General features: G+C 44.3%; 2 protein-coding genes across 9 annotated transcripts in view; one reads left to right on the top strand and one right to left on the bottom strand.

Annotated features, from left to right (window-relative positions):
• The window catches only part of TCTN1 (tectonic family member 1), a 35410-nt gene extending 34089 nt beyond the window's left edge, over nt 1-1321 (top strand). For both annotated transcript variants that reach the window (XM_038762498.1, XM_038762497.1), the window contains 2 exons: nt 34-178; nt 1175-1321. In XM_038762498.1, coding sequence (XP_038618426.1) covers nt 34-177 — 144 coding nt within the window. In that variant the 3' untranslated portion in view covers nt 178; nt 1175-1321. The remainder of the gene's footprint in view (nt 1-33; nt 179-1174) is intronic.
• Nucleotides 1290-17437, bottom strand: part of HVCN1 (hydrogen voltage gated channel 1) — a 28287-nt gene continuing 12139 nt past the window's right edge. For 6 of the 7 annotated variants that reach the window (XM_038762503.1, XM_038762500.1, XM_038762501.1 and 3 more), the window contains exons 3-7: nt 12395-12639; nt 8029-8133; nt 4347-4578; nt 1683-1795; nt 1290-1597 (exon numbers count right to left, since the gene is read on the bottom strand). In XM_038762503.1, the coding sequence (XP_038618431.1) occupies nt 1541-1597; nt 1683-1795; nt 4347-4578; nt 8029-8133; nt 12395-12613 (726 nt within the window). In that variant the 5' untranslated portion in view covers nt 12614-12639 and the 3' untranslated portion in view covers nt 1290-1540. The remainder of the gene's footprint in view (nt 1598-1682; nt 1796-4346; nt 4579-8028; nt 8134-12394; nt 12640-17437) is intronic. The other variant, XM_038762506.1, reaches the window with a different exon arrangement.

Raw genomic sequence — 17437 nt, 5'->3', positions numbered from 1 at the left:
TGTGATGTTTACAACTCTTACTTTTAATTTCAGGCTTATTCAGGAAATGAAAGAATGGTTCAGGTTTCTTCCTCAGTCATTTTCATTGATGTGTCTGCACCTGCTGAGGCAGGTTATAAGGCCCAGCCAACCATTGATGCCAAGCTGCCCTTTGATTTTTTCTTCCCATTTATTTAAAGTAAGTACCTGTGTATAGGAAGCAGAGTGGTTTTGTTAATGAAAAAATAATATTTGACTTTCAATGAAATGGGTTTTGGCCTAACAGTCCTCAACACCCCAAAGTTTTACTCAAAATGAACACTGAGCTTCTTTTACCCATCTGCATCCTCTTTTGGAGGAAAGCTGTGTAGTAACCTCGTTTTGGGGACAAAGGGTCATGTTTGTAATGAAGCTTAAGATGACTTATTTAGATATGTCACATAGTTAATTCACATGAGAAGCAGCGTGTCTCAGTGGAAAGAGTGCAGGCTTGGAAGTCAGAGGTCATGGGTTCTAATTCCTGCTCTGCCACTTGTCAGCTGTGTGATTTTGGGCAAGTCACTTAACTTCCCTGAGCCTCGGTTTCCCTCATCTGGAAAATGGGGATTAAGTCTCTGAGCCCCATGAGGGACAACCTGATTACCTGTATCTCCCCCAGCACTTAGAACAGTGCTTGGCACATAGTAAGTGCTTAACAAATACCAAAATTATTATTATGATGATGATTTAATGCTAAAGGTGTCTTAAAAGCAGTAGTTCTCAGTCCAGTTTCTCTTTCTTGTTTAGGCCATAAGCAATAAAAAATATGTGCAGTAGAATTTAAAAACTAATAAAAGGTATCTTCAGCTACCTTATTACAGCTTTGTTTTGGACCTAATTGCAAGTCATCAACAAAACCACACAGCAGTATTTCTGCTGCAGAATATAAGGGGAATATTAAAATTAGTCTTAGTTTCCTTGAGCTCTCCCATTATCAAGTTTATTTGTATATATTCATTTCATGGTAATTTAATAAAATGCTTCAAACGGAGGCAGAAAAACATGCCATCAGCCAGTTGCCCTAGAGTGTAGACACTCCAGATTGCAGGGAGCCTAGAGAAAGAAATGAAAAGTACAGAGATGCCATCTGGTCAGGATGTAAATACAGAGATCTTTCCAAAATTGATATATAGCTTTATTGTTTTTTGTCTTTCAGATTTTACACATTAAAGGGCGCTCTGGTCCTTTGAGGTACATGTAAAAAGCTTTATAAAATGTACATATGAAAAGACAAAGTTATACTCTATAACTGTACTGCAAAATGATTCATTTATCAAGAATAAAGTTTGTATTTTTCAGAAAATGCAGCTTACAAAAAATTTGTTATACAAGATAATCTCATGAGAAATACAGTTCTTAAACTCTCAAGGGTTAATAACAGCTGTACAAATTCAAAACCAGGAATTTGTGAAAAACACAGGAAACCACGTTACTCTTGGCATTTAACCCTAAGCACTTGGAACAACTTCTTTGACAGGATGTTTCTTCTGCACGAGGACAGATGAGGATACTTCGCATTCTGCTAGTTGATAAGTCCATGCTGTTTTAATAGTGCATTAAGTCTTTCGATTTCTTGCTCCTGTTTGTTTTAGAAAAGGACAGGAAGTTACAGTATGAACATCAGTAACAGTTAATAGGTGTTCCGCTGCAAGGGGCAACCTTACCTTCTCATTACAACTGAATTCAAGGTGTTGAACCTTTGCGACAAGTTGCAGGTTAGCTTGTCTCAGTCTTGAGAGTTGTTGTTCAGAACGGGTCTTTACTGAAATAATTATCCCTAGGAAATAATGCAGATTACATTGTAAGAGCCAAATTCATACTTTAACACGGTTACTGTATTTGCATACCTTCCAAATGTACTCAGAATTGTGAAATTTCTGAAGCTCCCACTCCTTCGGAAGTTGTTTCCCAAATGAAGGCAGTGTTAGGAGATCCTGGCTCAATCACGTGAAGGAATAAGGACCCGATGGGGTCAGCTTTTAGTTTAAGACCTTTTTCTCCTATCATGCCTGGTAGAGACTTTGTGAGAACACGCTCAGGACCCAATTCTGAATTCTTTGCCTCTTATACAGTTTGATGGATTCTTCGAAATAAGTTACCTGTGAAAGTTGTGACTTGTGCCTTTAAAAATATCTTGTTCCATCAGAGAATGGCCATACCCAGCTGAATCAGTGAATAAGTTTTGACAATGAATTGGCCAGATGGAGTATATTCCTTAATGAACCCGTTATATTCTTAACCTTTTGAATGGAATATGGTTATTGTCCAGGTTAGTTTCTCAGATGATTCAACTGACAAATTCTTAATTCCTTAATAGACAGGCTCGTCATTAGTTATTTATTGACTCCCTACGAGGTGAATTATGGCACAATGGCATTATGCTGTTTCTTCAAAGAATTTCCGCTTTCTGTTGGCAAAATCTTTCACTTTTACGTACGGTTTCCCCATCTTTTTTTTCCCCCCACAAGTAAGAGGTAGTGTCTATCTAAAGAGACCATCAACACAATTACATTCAAGATCAGTTCATCTAATCCAGGCTATTCTGCTAGATTTGTTTTTTTATTACTCCATTGAGTTCAGTTGAATATTGCCTTTTCCAAAGCAATCGTTTTTTAGTTATTAAAATTGCTAGAGAGAGAGAGAGATCAGTAAACCTTGCACACTGATAACATTTATGACAAAAAGTTAACAACTCCCTGATCAGACTTGGTTTCTCATGTAAGGAAATATTTCAGTGTATTCTTGTGCCAAGAATACTTAGTCAGTGTCCATTAAGTTCAGTTCTCAACTTGCATTTACTGCTACTTATTGTGATTATCATAAAGTGATTAGCCTAGGCATGTGCAGTAAATACTCTAAGCTCCCTGTAGACTTTAAGCTCATTGTGGGCAGGAAAGGTGTCTGTTTATTGTATTGTACTTTCTCAAGGACTTAGTACAGCATTCTGCACACAGTAAGCACTCAATAAATACGATTGACTGACTGAAAAAAATACGAGAGCAGCAACTTGCCAAACAAGAAACTGGCTAGCTATCCAATAAGGTGTAAGCCTAACTCATTTCCAGAGTCTTCTCCACACCCTCAAACCAATCGCATGCCCATTCACCTGAAAATGGCATTTTGAAAGCCCAAATAAGTGGAGAGCTGTCACATATCCAGTTCATTGGACCAATATTTGGACAAATCAGACCCAAAACATCAAACTATAGAAATTGGGATCCCAGAATGGATATTTATGTCTCAATTATCCAGACACTGAGCAAATGATATAGATTCTTGCCAATCTCCTATTTCTCTGCCCAACAGGAGGAAAAATAACGAATTAGATAATATCTACTGCCTTGCAGCCCCTAGCCTCATTTACAACTTGAAAAAGGTGGGGATTGATAACTACAGGTTGGGCTTGTGGAGGTAAAATAGCAGGGCTATAGGGCGGGCTTGCTTTGCAGGCCTCATTCTTTTGGGAAATTGACCGCACAGTTGACGGTTGATATCTGGGGTTGCCGGCAGTCCTTCCACTCCCGTGTGAGACAGCCAGCGCAGACTCTGGGATCCATCCTGTGGCTTTCCAGAGTTGCAGGGACAAGATTGAGGAAGCACTGAGCAAATACCACAGTTATTATCATGGTACGAACCCAGCTTCTGTGCTGAAAGACCCAGTTTAGGAGATGCTTGCTGATGGGGTGAATTGAACTACAGAATGAACATAAATCAAGTCAGCTCAAGCAACTGTGATAAATCTGCCACGAGGACAAGTCAGCCTGCTCAGTAATTCCCCTCAAAAATATATAACCCTTCAGCCACTCCAGGATATACCATTTCTGAAATTGAGTCTCTTCAAAGAAGAGCCTCCCATCTAATCAACCGGGTAGGACCGTGACACCAGTGGGTGACAGCAGGGCCAGGCTGGGAAAGGTAGAAGGGAACAAACTCACTGCTTCAGTACAGTTTGTTCAGCCCTTTTCAGAAAGCGCTGCTCCACTTTAATTTTAGGCTATCGTCTTCTAGATACAATTTCATTAGCTGATGGTTTCATGAGGAAGTTGTACTTCCTATTACATATTCTAGTTACCAGAAGAGTATACAGAAGAGGTAGTAAGATACGCTTAGAACAGTGCTTTGCACATAGTAAGCGCTTAACAGATGCCATCATTATTATTATTATTATTATACGATCATCCCACGTCACTTTTACCTTGGATTTCCTCGAGGAGGAAAAACACCCGGAGTTTCAAGTCGCAACGAAAGTGCGACTAACACCTGGCATGAATTTGTACCCACCCTTCTCAGCCTGGCTGCGGTTTTTAATCCACAAGGGTAAAATTTACCGTTTATAATCCTGGCCACCCTCCAGAGTCGGAGAAGGATCAATAGCTCCAGTGCTTCAAAGTCATGTTTCCGATATAGGTGCACCAAGTCAAGGATAAATGAGATGATGACCACAACTGCGTCCAGGACTTCAAACTTGTGGTGGAAGAATTCCAGGCGATAGACAAACAATTTTAAAACAATTTCCACCACAAAGAAGGCGAGAATGCAAATGCTCAGATAGTGGAATACCTGAAAGAGATAATAACAAGGTTGGCAACTGCAACTGGGAAGCATCTACTATACAGGCTGTGTGAATGAAGATCTTCATGGACTTCAAAGGAATGCAAGAACCTGCTAGGTTGGAAGCCTGTTAGGTTTACAAGGTAAACCTGCTAGGTTTAAAAGGATTTGACCCCAAATCTAACCATGCCACCCTAAAAATCAGCTCTGTGGCCATGAATAACATTAGAGGAGCTCTCTAAGAGGGACAGAAAAGTCACTTGATCTGGTGGGATCTGCCTCAGAAGCTGTGAGAATTATGAGAGCTGGAGGATAAGGCAGTTTAGGACTTTTGGGGCCTTGGAATTTGAAACTGCTGCCACACAGAAGAAAAGCAGCTCTACCTGCTCCTTTCTAGGGAAAGGGGGTTAGCAAATTGGGGGAAGGTAGACGATTTGGGTTTGAGCCCCCATTTCGGCTTATACCCTGACCTCGCTGAGGGAACAGGGAGATCGCTACTGGGATATTATGCTAGTTTTCCACAACGATACGAAAGGAGGTGTAGGCGAGGGTTTAACTTCACAACATCACTAGGAGGTTGCTTAAGGACAGACATGACAGGCTCCCTTTACAGATAGAGAAACAGGCTTGTCCAAAGTATTATCTGGAAGTGTCATTCAAAATTCAGAGAGGCAGAGGAGAAAATGCCAATGAGTTTGACAAGATAGATAACGTAACTCTTACGCAAATCTCAGTCACTCTTTCTGTCTTTTGGTTGAATAATCCATTCACTCAGTCGTACTTATTGAGTGCTTAATATGTGCAGAGCACTGTACTAAGCACTTGGGAAAGGACACTACGACAAACAGAGACATTCCCTGCCCACAACAAACTTAAAGTCTAGATATGGGGGAGACTGACATCAATACAAAAAATTAAATTACAAATATGTACATAAGCGCTGTGGGGCTGGGAGCAGAGGGAGGAGCAAAGGGAGCACGTCTGTGATGCAGAAGGGAGTGGGAGATGAGGAAAAGTAGGGCATAGTCCGGGAAGGCCTCTTGGAGGAGATGTGCTGTCAATAAGGCTTTTAAGCGGGGGAGAGTCCAGCAGGGTAAGGAATGTGTCTACCTTCTCTGTTATACCATTCTCTCCCAAGCACTTAATACAGTGTTTTGCACACAATAAACGTTTAATAAATATTAACAGCACCTGTGGCATCTACCCCCACTCCGGAGAGCCAGCTATGCTGCCCCCGTGGGAACTGACACCAGCTTTCCTGGAAGCAGGATAGTGTCGTGGATAGAGCCCAGGCCTGTCAGGCACAGAAGACTGTGTGTTCTAATCCTGCCTCCTCTACTTGTCTGCTGGGTAACCTTGAGCAATCACTTTGCTTCTCTGTGCCTCAGTTACCTTATCTGTAAAATGAGTACTGAGACTGAGCCCCATGAGGGATAGGGACTGTGTCTATCCTGACTTGCTCAATACATTGCCTGGCACATAGTAAGCACTTATATGCCACAATTATTATCGTCCACATCACCGAAGAGAAAAGCCCCACAGCATGAGGCTTCCCTGACTTGCTCAATACATTGCCTGGCACATAGTAAGCACTTAAATGCCACAATTATTATCGTCCACATCACCGAAGAGAAAAGCCCCACAGCATGAGGCTTCCACAAAAGCCAGGGAAGCCTGGTGACTGCTGTAGTGGTTGCTGTGGCTATGAGCCCCAAGGAACCTGAACTTCTGCTTCCCTAGTTGAAGCACGCTACTGATTTTGTATATTATTTTGTGTTTATTTTGTCTGTGTTTTAATATTTCATCATTCCTGATATATGTCTGTTGCCAGTTCCTTCTCCCCACATGCTCTCAGATTGTGACTCCCCCGAGGGACAGGGAGTGGGTCTAATTCCCACCTGTGTATTGTTTCCCAGGACTTAGTACAGTCCTCTGCACCTAGTAAGTGCTATAATAAATGATGTTACTGCTAGGACTTGGCCTGACATTTCTCAGTACCTTAATAATGTAATCAATTAGACCAGGTAGAGAGTGCAGAATAGCACAAGGTTTGGATCATTGGAATGACCGTGCTTCCTTAAATTATCATAATTTAAGATTAACAACTAATTTATTTCCATCTAACCCAAAGTACTTCATTCATTTTAAGGTATTTATTAGGGGCACACTATGTGTCAGGCACTGAGCACTGAGGTAGGTATAAGATAATCAGGTTGGAGATGAGAAGCAGTGTGGCTTAGTGGAAAGAGCACAGGCTTGGGAGTCAGAGGTCGTGGGCTCTATTCCCGGCTCCGCCACTTATCAGCTGTGTGACTTTCTCTGTACCTCAGTTACCTCATCTGCAAAATGGGGATTAAAATTGTGAGCCCCACGTGGGACAACCTGATTACCTTGGATCTACCTCAGTGCCTAGAAAGTGCTTGGCACATAGTAAGCACTTAAATACCATTATTATTATTATTATTATTATTATTATTATTATTATTATATGGTACATGTCCTACCTGGGGCTCCTGTCTTACTCCCCATTTTACAAATGAGGTAATTGAGGCACAGAGGAGCATAGTGATTTGCCCAAAGTCACACAGCAGACAGGTGGCAGAGCCAGGACTAGAACCTAGTCCCAGGCCTGTGCTCTTTCGACAACATTATGCTGCTTCCCATTTAATCGCATTGTGGGCAGGGAATATGTCTATTCATTGTTACACTGTACTCTCCCCAAGCACTTAATACAATGCTTTGCACACAGTAAGGGCTCAATAAATACGACTGAACGAATAATTTAATTATCCTTATGACAGCTTGGGATTTTCTATATCCAGGTCTTTCTGAGAAAGCAGATTTTCAATTCTCCTTGTGGGTAGGTATATCGTGACTACCAACCCTGTTATATTGTACTTTCCCAAGTGCTTAAGCCCAGTAAGCGCTCAATAAATTCCACTGATTGACTGAATCAACTCTTCCAATTGCCTGAATCTTAAGAACCTTCTTTGCATGAATAACAGGCTTTTTACAATTTGCTGCTGCCGTGCAGTATTCCAACAAAATACAAATCCCCGTGAGAAAGAGCACCATTCTGAGAGAGCAGAGGCCGTGGACGGCCACCCTGCTCACCTCTGCAGTGAACCATGGAGAAAATAGTAGGAGCTTCAGGAAAAACAAACTCTGTTGTACATTGTGTACATTTGGCTCCTCCCCTAAATTTAAGGCAATAAATTGCCATATTCCCAGCCGTAATACCTTTGTTATGTATGAATAGATACACTTGATAGGTTGGTTTGTAGAAAATGATTAACAGGGCACACTCTTCCCCCACCCCTGCAGCCCGACTCACACTTCAAGGAGCAGATCATCTAGAAGAAGGGCTAAGGCTGCTTTTGTCCTGGCCTCACAGGAAATGAGAGGAAAGACCCTCCCCTAGTAAACGAGAAAAACCCAAACAAGAGGATGGCATCTTACCTCTGAGGCAACGTGTTTCTCGTCAGAGTGGAAGACCTTCAGGTCCAGCAGCAGTTCGGCTAGCACAAGAAGTACGTCGACTATAACCAAGCAAACGATAGTGACCTGCAGGGACAACGAAAAGAATCACAACATAGAACAGTGAAAAAAGCCAAGCAAGAAGAGGCGTGGGTGGGGTTAGGTCAGCTAAGAGGACATGGCAGAGGTAAGAATTCGAGCGGGCCTCGGTGAGGATTGTTCTGTGGGCTGTGCCAATTAGAAAGGTCCTGGGGTGAATAATATAACTAGACGGAAAGAAAAAAAGATGCCGCATCCAGCACAGAATTTCCAATCACATTTAAGCCCTGACCATTCTCCTGAAAGCACCAAATATTGGTTGGTAATGATGTGTGGCCTACTGGAAAGGGCATGGCCCTGGGAGTCGGAGGATCTGGGTTCTAATCCCACTCTGTCAATAATGATAGTTGTGGTATTTGTTAAGCGCTTACTATGTGCCAGGCACTGTACTAAGTGCTGGGGTGCGTATGAGCAAATAGGGTTAGACACAGTCCCTGTCCCCCATGGGGCGCACAGTCTTAATCCCCATTTAACAGATGAGGTAATTGAAGACCAGAGAAGTGAACTGACTTTCCCAAGGTCACACAGCAGACAAGTGGCAAAACCAGGAATAGAATCCAGATCCTTCTGACTCCAAGGTCTGTGCTTGATCCCCACTGTTGGGTAGGGACTGTCTCTATATGTTGCCAATTTGTACTTCCCAAGCGCTTAGTACAGTGCTCTGCACATAGTAAGCGCTCAATAAATACGATTGATGATGATGATGATGATGATGCTTGTCTGCTGTGTGATCTTGGACAAATCACTTAATTTCTCTGTGCCTCAGTTACCTCATCTGTAAAATGGGGATTAAGACTATGAGCCTTACGTGGGACAAGGTCTGTGTCCAACCTAATTATCTCGTATCTGCCCCAGCACTTAGTAAAGTGTCTGGCACATAGTAAGGGCTTAACAAACACCATTTTTTTTAAAAAAAGGCTCAGATGAGGACCACAGTTCTAGTCCTGGCTCTGCCAACTGCTTGCTGTGTGACCTTGGTCAAGTCACTTAACTGCTCTGTGCCTCAGTTTCCTCAACTGTAAAATGAGAATTAAATTCTACTCCCTCCTACTTAGACTGTGAGTCCCATGTGGGACACGGACTGTGTCCAACTTGATTAACTTGTATCTATCCCAGTGCTTAGAACAGTGCTTGACTCATAGTAAGTGCTAACTACAAGAATAATAATGATAAATCAGTCATTTATTGAGTGCTTAATGTATGCACAGCACTGTACTAAGTGCTGGGGATAGTACAGTACAACAGAGTCGAAAGACATTCCCTGCCCACAATGAGCTTACAGTTTAGAGGGGGAGACAGACATTAATATAATAAGTAACAGATACATGAGATACGGATATAACAAAGACATATTCCCTGCCCATAATGAGCTTACAGTTTAGAGGGGGAGACAGACATTAATATAATAAGTAACAGATACATGAGATATGGATATAACAATAATAACAATAATCTCAAAGGCTTTTTTGGTGAGGATGTTGACAGTTAGTGCTTCAAAAAAACCAGAAGTGTGGATAAAGCCTTTCACTGCAGAAGGTCCTTACAACACAAAGAAACCCTTTCTGATTGCCTGGATGACGCAAAACTGGCACAGACTACCAAGGAAAGCTGAGGCATAGCAATTCTTGAGGATTTTTTTTTGAAAAAAAACAAAACACCATAGAGATCTTGAATGGTTTGGAAGTTTATGTTCCTAGAGGTAGGAGGCTGGCCAAGATGACCTCTTGAAGTGCCTTCCAGTCAGGGCTGGGGCAAAATGTTTGACAGCTTCAGATAAGCTGTGATTTCATGGTCCAGGGAAGAGGATCTAAAGAGCAGAGCAACTTTCCGCTGTAGTAATTCTGTGCTTTATCTGGGCAGTTCTTGGAGGGGTGGTGTCTTTGGGTTTGGTCCAGGGAGGAGGTGATTTGAGGAGCAGAGCTACTGTAGAGAGCTCTGTTAAGACCCACCCCGAGTCAGAGTTGCAAACTGACAGTGCCAAGGCTCACCCAATGCTCACGTCATAACGGTGGGAGAGGACTGAGGCAGGGCTCTGCCACTCATAGGAAATGGTGGGGAGATAAAGTGTCATGGAGAGATGGAGCGGGATCTGAAAAGAGCAGCTCCTTCAAGTTGGTGGCCCCAGGTGGCTGCCTTTTTCACTTCTACTGCTTGCCCTGGGATTCTGTGGTAAGAGGAGGGGTTCCTGGAAAATATCAAGTGGTCAGATCCCTTGGAGGACAGAGATTGCCTTGCCCTGGGCTGCCAGTTTCTCAAACTCTCTGGCTTTAGAAGGGTAAAGAAGCACATTTTCCACTCGTGTCATTTGCACATCGCCCTTTCCCAGGACACAGCTTCCTGGATCCTACACACATTCATTAAAGATGCTCTGATCTACTCACTCATTAAAATGCTAGCTACAATTTAAAACTGTTTAAGTGAGGCTCTTGATTCTTTTAGCTTTTAAAAAAGCGTGACTTGAGTCAGACTGGGAGCTGGGCCATTTCTGTCCCGGGATACTGGTTCTGGGCCCAGCTGGGTTATGCCTGGAGGGAAGGGAACATCAGTTCGGATGACCAGTGTAGGGAAACTCTGTGACAGCAAACAGCATTTCAACGGCTGCCCACCCCAGCCCTGGTACTGGGGCAGACGGTCATTTCAGAAGAAAAAAGTAGGAAACTGCAGCCCCCATTCCTGGAAGCAGGTCTGGCTCAGAGAAGTAGGGTCAGCAGTTGGGAATGAAGAAGGAAGGAAAATCACAGCAGGGAAAGAGGGGCTGGTTTACCTGCCCAAGAGGAGATGGGCTTGGTGACAGTCAAGGCTTCATTCATTCAATTGTATTTATTAAGCGCTTAGAACAGTGCTTTGCACAGAGTAAGCGCTTAATAAATCAATCAATTGTCTTGAGCACTTACTGTGTGCAGAGCACTGTACTAAGTGCTTGGAAAGTACAAGTTGGCAACATATAGAGACGGTCCCTACCCATCATTATTAGTAGTAAGCACTTACTGTGTGCAGAGCACTGTACTAAGCACTTGGGAAGTATAAATCGGCAACATATAGAGACGGTCCCTTACCCAGCAATGGGCTCACAGTCTAGAAAGGAGAGGCAGATAACAAAACACATAGACAGGCAAGGTTTCTTGCCTAACTCGGGGGAGCCCGCAGCCCATTCATAGAAGCCCTGCCTGACCAGGGCCTTTCCCTGCCCTTTCCTGGAAGGAAGCGTGGTACCGGCCGGCTTTGCTGACTGTGCTACAGAAAACTGCAGGGTTATAATTCTTTTTCAAGCCAGTCAAAGCCACATTTCCTTTCCTGTCCCAGTGACAGGAGAAACAAGCTTCTCGCTGATTAGCTGGAGATTCGTAAGATGTAGAAGAAAACTCAGGCAGGGTCAGCTGCCCATCGTTGGGAATGGTAGAGCAATGGCTATAGAGAGAGGACAGTTTGTATTCTTCTGTATGGAAGTATGAGGCGTGGAGGGCTTCATTCAGATACTCCTGTTGGAGAATTTATCTTGGCAGTTGCCCATCAAGATTCCTGAGTCTGAATAGAGGATTTCACATTCATCCGGGGGCTTGCATGGCAGAGTGGATAGAACATGGGCCTGGGAGTAGAAGGTCATCAATCAATCAATCGTATTTATTGAGCGCTTACTGTGTGCAGAGCACTGTACTAAGCGCTTGGGAAGTACAAATTGGCAACATATAGAGACAGTCCCTACCCAACAGTGGGCTCACAATCTAGAAGACTGGATTCATGGATCCTAATGGATTCTAATCCCAGTTCTGCTACTTGCCCGCTCTGTGATCTAGGGCAAGTCACTTCACTTCTCTGGGCATCAGTTACCTCATCTGTAAAACAGGGGTCGAGACTGCGAGCCTCACATGGAACAGGGACCATGTCCAACCCGATTTGCTTGTACCAGCCGAGCTTAGTACCATGCCTGGCACATAGCAAGTGTTTAACAAATACCACAGTTATTATTATTATTACGATTTATGATGTTGAATAAACCTGGCTCAGCACAGCAAGTGGAAACCAAGCTTGCTGAGGACTGAGAGGGTCAACTTGCCATCCCTAAAATTACCCAGTGGGCAATGGATCTCAGACTTCTTGGCTTCCCAGCCTAGATGAAGGTCAACCAACTCCACCCTTCCCCGCACCCACTTTCACCACCTACTCACTAGAGAGGGAGGAGATGCGTCAGAAGAGGAACGGCCCCTCTGCGTCTCTCTGCCTCGTCTCCATCCCCTGGGTCTCCACCTACCTGAAACCTGTGGGCACTAAAGAGCTTCTTCAGCATGTTCCTGATGCGGGTGAGTCTCCGTGGGGGTGTGGTCACGGGTGCTGGGGCCTCGGGGGGGCCGTCCCCTTCTCTGGATACTATTTCTTCCTCATCCTCCCATTTCTTGTAGTCATTATCCCAAGCCTGGTAGTCATCCCCGACGACGGTAAAGTGCCTCAGGTACCGGGACATGGTTCTCATTCAAGCCGAGGGCCGCTGCAGAGAGACTCAGGAGGGAGGAGAGTTCAGAGAGCCGGCTCTTCTCCACCTTCCCCGGCCCCGGGACAAACAGACACTAGAACCAGGAGTCCTGGAGAGGCGAGGCCTGGCGGGGACCGGCTCAAGGATTTCAATCCCGCCCCGGACACTCAGGAGTGGGCAGAGTGAGAACTGAGCTGTAGCAGCAGCCCCAGGGTAGAACAGAACTCAGAGGCCAGGCTGGACTCCGGAGCTTGAAGGCCGGACCGTTTTCTCTCTTCTATTTTATTTTTGGACAGGGGGCTTTATACAGGTCTGACAACCGGAAAACCCCAGCCCTCAGCCACCCCGTCACTGCGGTTAGTTCGACACTAACCTAGGGCACGCCGCTGCCCAATCACAGATACACACGGCAGATTATATAATTAAACATCACCCAGGACCCTTCTACTATTATCTAGCTCTGCACAGGAAAGACAAGCTTCACGGTTCGGTGGAAACACATTCTGAAGAATTAAGCTGGTGCAGAGGCAAAATGCCCACCCAACTGCTAGTGAGGAGGTGCAGATGAGGACCTGGGTTCGGGTCCCTCTGCTGTCACTTTCTTGCTCTGTGACCCAGGATGAGTCACTTGATGTCTTTGTGCCTCAGTTTACTCACCTGGAAAGTGGTGATTAAATGCCTGCTCTTCCTTCCCCTTAAATAATAATAATAATGATGATGGCATTTATTAAGCACTTACTATGTGCAAAGCACTGTTCTAAGCGCCGGGGAGGTTACAAGGTGATCAGGTTGTCCCACGGGGGGCTCACAGTCTTAATCCCCATTTTACAGATGAGGTAACTGAGGCACAGAGAAGTTAAGTGACTTGCCCAAAGTCACACAGCTGACTGTGAGCCCCATGTGGGACAAGGACTGGGTCTGATCTGATTGTAATGTACCTACCGCAGAGCTTAACATATAGTAAGTGTTGAACAAATACCACTATTATTATTATTACTATGCCTTTCACTGAAGTTTACCTCAGTGTGTGTGTGGCTGAAAAGTTCTATGTGGAAGTGATAGTCCCAATAAGACCAACCAGCACCTGGCACTGATTTCACTTTTGCCTTTGTCTCACAATTCTCTAAGTTCCTGCTCAAAAAAAAAAAAAAAAGGGGGAAGCCAGCATGGCCTAGTGGATAGAGCACGACCTGAGTTCTGATTCTGACTCTGCCTCTTATGCGCTGTGTGACCTTGGGAAAGTCACAACTTCTCTGTGCCTCTGTTACCTCATCTGTAAAATGGGAGTTAAGCCTGAGCCCCAGGTGGGACATGGACTATATCCAACCTGACCATCTTGTATCTACCCCAGCACTTACTACAGCAACTCGCAGATAGCAAGCACTTAAATACTATACCCCCTCCGCTCCCAAAAACACAAAAAAATCCTTTCTTGGTAGAGCACCAAGCTGATGTTTGCCTCAGTTTCCCCCAGCTTTCAGCAATGACACCACATTGTCTGAGGCCACTAAATCCTTAAACCATTTTCTTTGTACCCTCCTTCAGTGGTCTCATTTCAGCCCACTACACAGCAATTGTTTAGATACCTTTCTCCAAGCCTGACCTTTCTCCTTCTCTACCATCTCACATTTCCTCATGCTTCTAGAACTTGGATGTCATGCCAACACCTCAAACTTAATATGTCCAAAACAGAACTCCTCATTTTCCCACCAAAATCCTGTCTTCCCCCGACTTTCCTATCACTATGGATAGCACCACCTCCCTCCACGTCTCACAACCCCATATCCTTGGCATTATCCTCAACTTATCTCTCTCATTCAAACCAGACATTCAATCTGTCACAATATCCTGATGGTTCTATCCTTCACATCATCTTTAAAATCCACACTTTCCTCTCCAGCCAAACTGCTACCATGCTGATCCCAAGCCTTCATTTCCCACCTTGACTACTGCATCAGCCTCCTTGCTGACCTCCCTGCATCCTATCTCTCTCAGAAGTCCATACTTCACTCTTCTGCCCAAATCATTTTTCTAAAAACTACCGTATCTTCCTACGCCTTTAAAACCTCCAATGGTTTCCAATCCACCTTCACATTGGCTTTAAGGCAATCAGCTCCCTCCCTCCTAGCCAACACACTGATCTCCCACTACAACCCAACCCACAGGCTCCACTTCTGTAACTGCTAACCTACTTTTTGACCTCAATTTAGTCTACCCACCATCAACCCTTTACCTATATTCTGCCCTGGGCCTGGAACTCCCTCCTCCTTAACAATTGTAATAATCATGGTATTTCTTAAGTGCTTACCATGTGCCAGGCACTGTTAATAATAATAATGATGATGGTATTTATTAAGTGCTTACTATGTGCAAAGCACTGTTCTAAGCGCTGGGGAGGTTACAAGGAGATGAGGTTGTCCCATGGGGGTGCTCACAGTTTTAATCCTCATTTTACAGATGAGGGAACTGAGGCCCAGAGAAGTTAAGTGACTCGCCCAGAGTCACACAGCTGACAATTGGCGGAGCCGGGGTTTGAACCCATGACCTCTGACTCCCAAGCCCGTGCTCTTTCCACTGAGCCATGCTGCTTCTCTATTCTAAGCACTGGGTAAATACAAGGTGACCGGCTGAACACAGTCTCTGTCCCACATGGGGCTCACAGTCTAAATCCTCATTTTAGAGATGAGGTAACTTCATCATCATCATCACCATCAATCGTATTTATTGAATGCTTACTGTGTGCAGAGCACTGTACTAAGCGCTTGGGAAGTACAAGTTGGCAACATATAGAGACAGTCCCTACCCAACAGTGGGCTCACAGTCTAAAAGGGGGAGACAGAGAACAAAACCAAACATAATAACAAAATAAAATAAATAGAATGGATATGTACAAGTAAAATAGAGTAATAAATATGTACAAACATATATACATATATACAGGTGCTGTGGGGAAGGGAAGGAGGTAAGATGGGGGGGATGGAGGGGGGACGAGGGGAAGTGACGAACTTCACTTCTCGGTGCCTCAGTTACCTCATCTGTAAAATGGGGAGTAAGACTGTGAGCCCCATGTGGGAAACTTAATTACCTTGTATCCACCCCAGAGCTTAGAACAGAGCTTGGCACATCGTAAGCACTTGACAAATACCATAATTATTATTATTATTATAGTAAGCACTCAAATGATTGACTGACTCTGAAGAGAAGCAGCGTGGCTCAGTGGAAAGAGCACAGGCTTTGGAGTCAGAGGTCGTGGGTTAGAATCCCGGCTCCGCCACATGTCTGCTTTGTGACCTTGGGCAAGTCACTTCACTTCTCTGAGCCTCCGTTACCTCATCTGTAAAATGGGGATTAAGACTGTCAGCCCCACGTGGGACAACCTGATCACTTTATATCCCCCCAAGGGCTTAGAACAGTGCTTTGCACATAGTAAACGCTTAACAAATGCCAACATTATTATTAAGAGATGCTATGATATGTGAACAGGGTCTGTCTCCTGCACTAAACTGTAAACTCCCTGAAGGCAGGGATCACATCTACTAATGCTCTTGTACTCTTCCAAGCATTTTGTACAACTTTCTGCACTCGGTAGGTGCTTAATAAGATCAGTTGGCTGATTGATACGGTTTCTTTAGTGAAGTGTAGAAATCCTTGGGTTAACTGCAGTCTGCATAGCCAAAGATCTCATTAGCTTTGGAGGTCGACCATGTGCCACACGAATGGCCATTAGCTTGACTTGCACGCAACAATGTAGGTTTCTCTGAGACTTTCGTCTGGGTGATTAGGTGCTGCAAGGGGACTTTGAGGAACATTTGTTTTGATGCAAATAGTCCTTTACACTCTGAGTTGCTTCCCTTGAATCAGTCTTGGTGGTTTGGCCTAACATTCCTAATGTTTTGATAGCTTCCTAGCCAACTGCACTGTGGAGAAATGCTCATTCGCTGTGAGATTAAGGCTTCTAAATGGGACTCCATGTTCTATGAGGGTTGCAGTAATGCTGTTACAGTGCAGATGTCTCCATTCTTCTGAGGCGAACATCCTTCTGTCTTGGTGACTTGAAGGCCATTCTTCAACGGCAGGAGGGCAGTGTGAACTAAGAGGTGGGCGACACTGGTCAGTCTAGCCTTGTTCCATGAACATCTGTTGGATTTTTACCTCAATCAATAAGATTGAATGCATATTGTGGAGGCATCGAAGGGTTCTTTCTTTCATTCGTCAGGTGGAAGGTAGTGTGGATGATCAAAAGATGGTGGTATCAGGCACACCCACTGGTTAAGAATAGACCATTCTTGCTTAGTTTACTAATCCCACATAATTCGATGACTTTTGCACCCAAGTTTGGGCATTATTGCATGCTCAATCACTTCTCCACTCAGGAACTCCTCTGCAGAAGGGGCTGGGAAAGTCAGAACGAAATTCTACCTAATTTGTTTTTGCCTCTCAAGAGCAGCTCTGCACAAAGACTGGGGAAGAAGAGGTTGAGGTGATTTGTCCCAAAGGAGCCCTTGGATTATTCACAAGCTACAATAATAATAATGATGGCATTTATTAAGCGCTTACTACGTGCAGAGCACTGTTCTAAGCACTGGGGAGGTACAAGGTGATCAGGTTGTCCCACGGGGGGCTCACAGGCTTAATCCCCATTTCACAGATGAGGTAACTGGCACAGAGAAGTTAAGTGACTTGCCCAAAGTCACACAGCTGACAATTGGCGGAGTCGGATTTGAACCCATGACCTCTGACTCCAAAGTCTGTGGTCTTTCCACTGAGCCACGCTGCTTCTACTGCTTCCCGCTGCTACAAGACATAGCCTCTCCAACTCCCTGC

The sequence above is a fragment of the Tachyglossus aculeatus genome, chromosome 21, assembly GCF_015852505.1.
Source record: "Tachyglossus aculeatus isolate mTacAcu1 chromosome 21, mTacAcu1.pri, whole genome shotgun sequence".
NCBI lineage: Eukaryota > Metazoa > Chordata > Mammalia > Monotremata > Tachyglossidae > Tachyglossus > Tachyglossus aculeatus.
The sequence above is the reverse complement of the archived record's forward strand: the minus strand, read 5'-3'. Positions and strand labels throughout refer to the sequence as shown.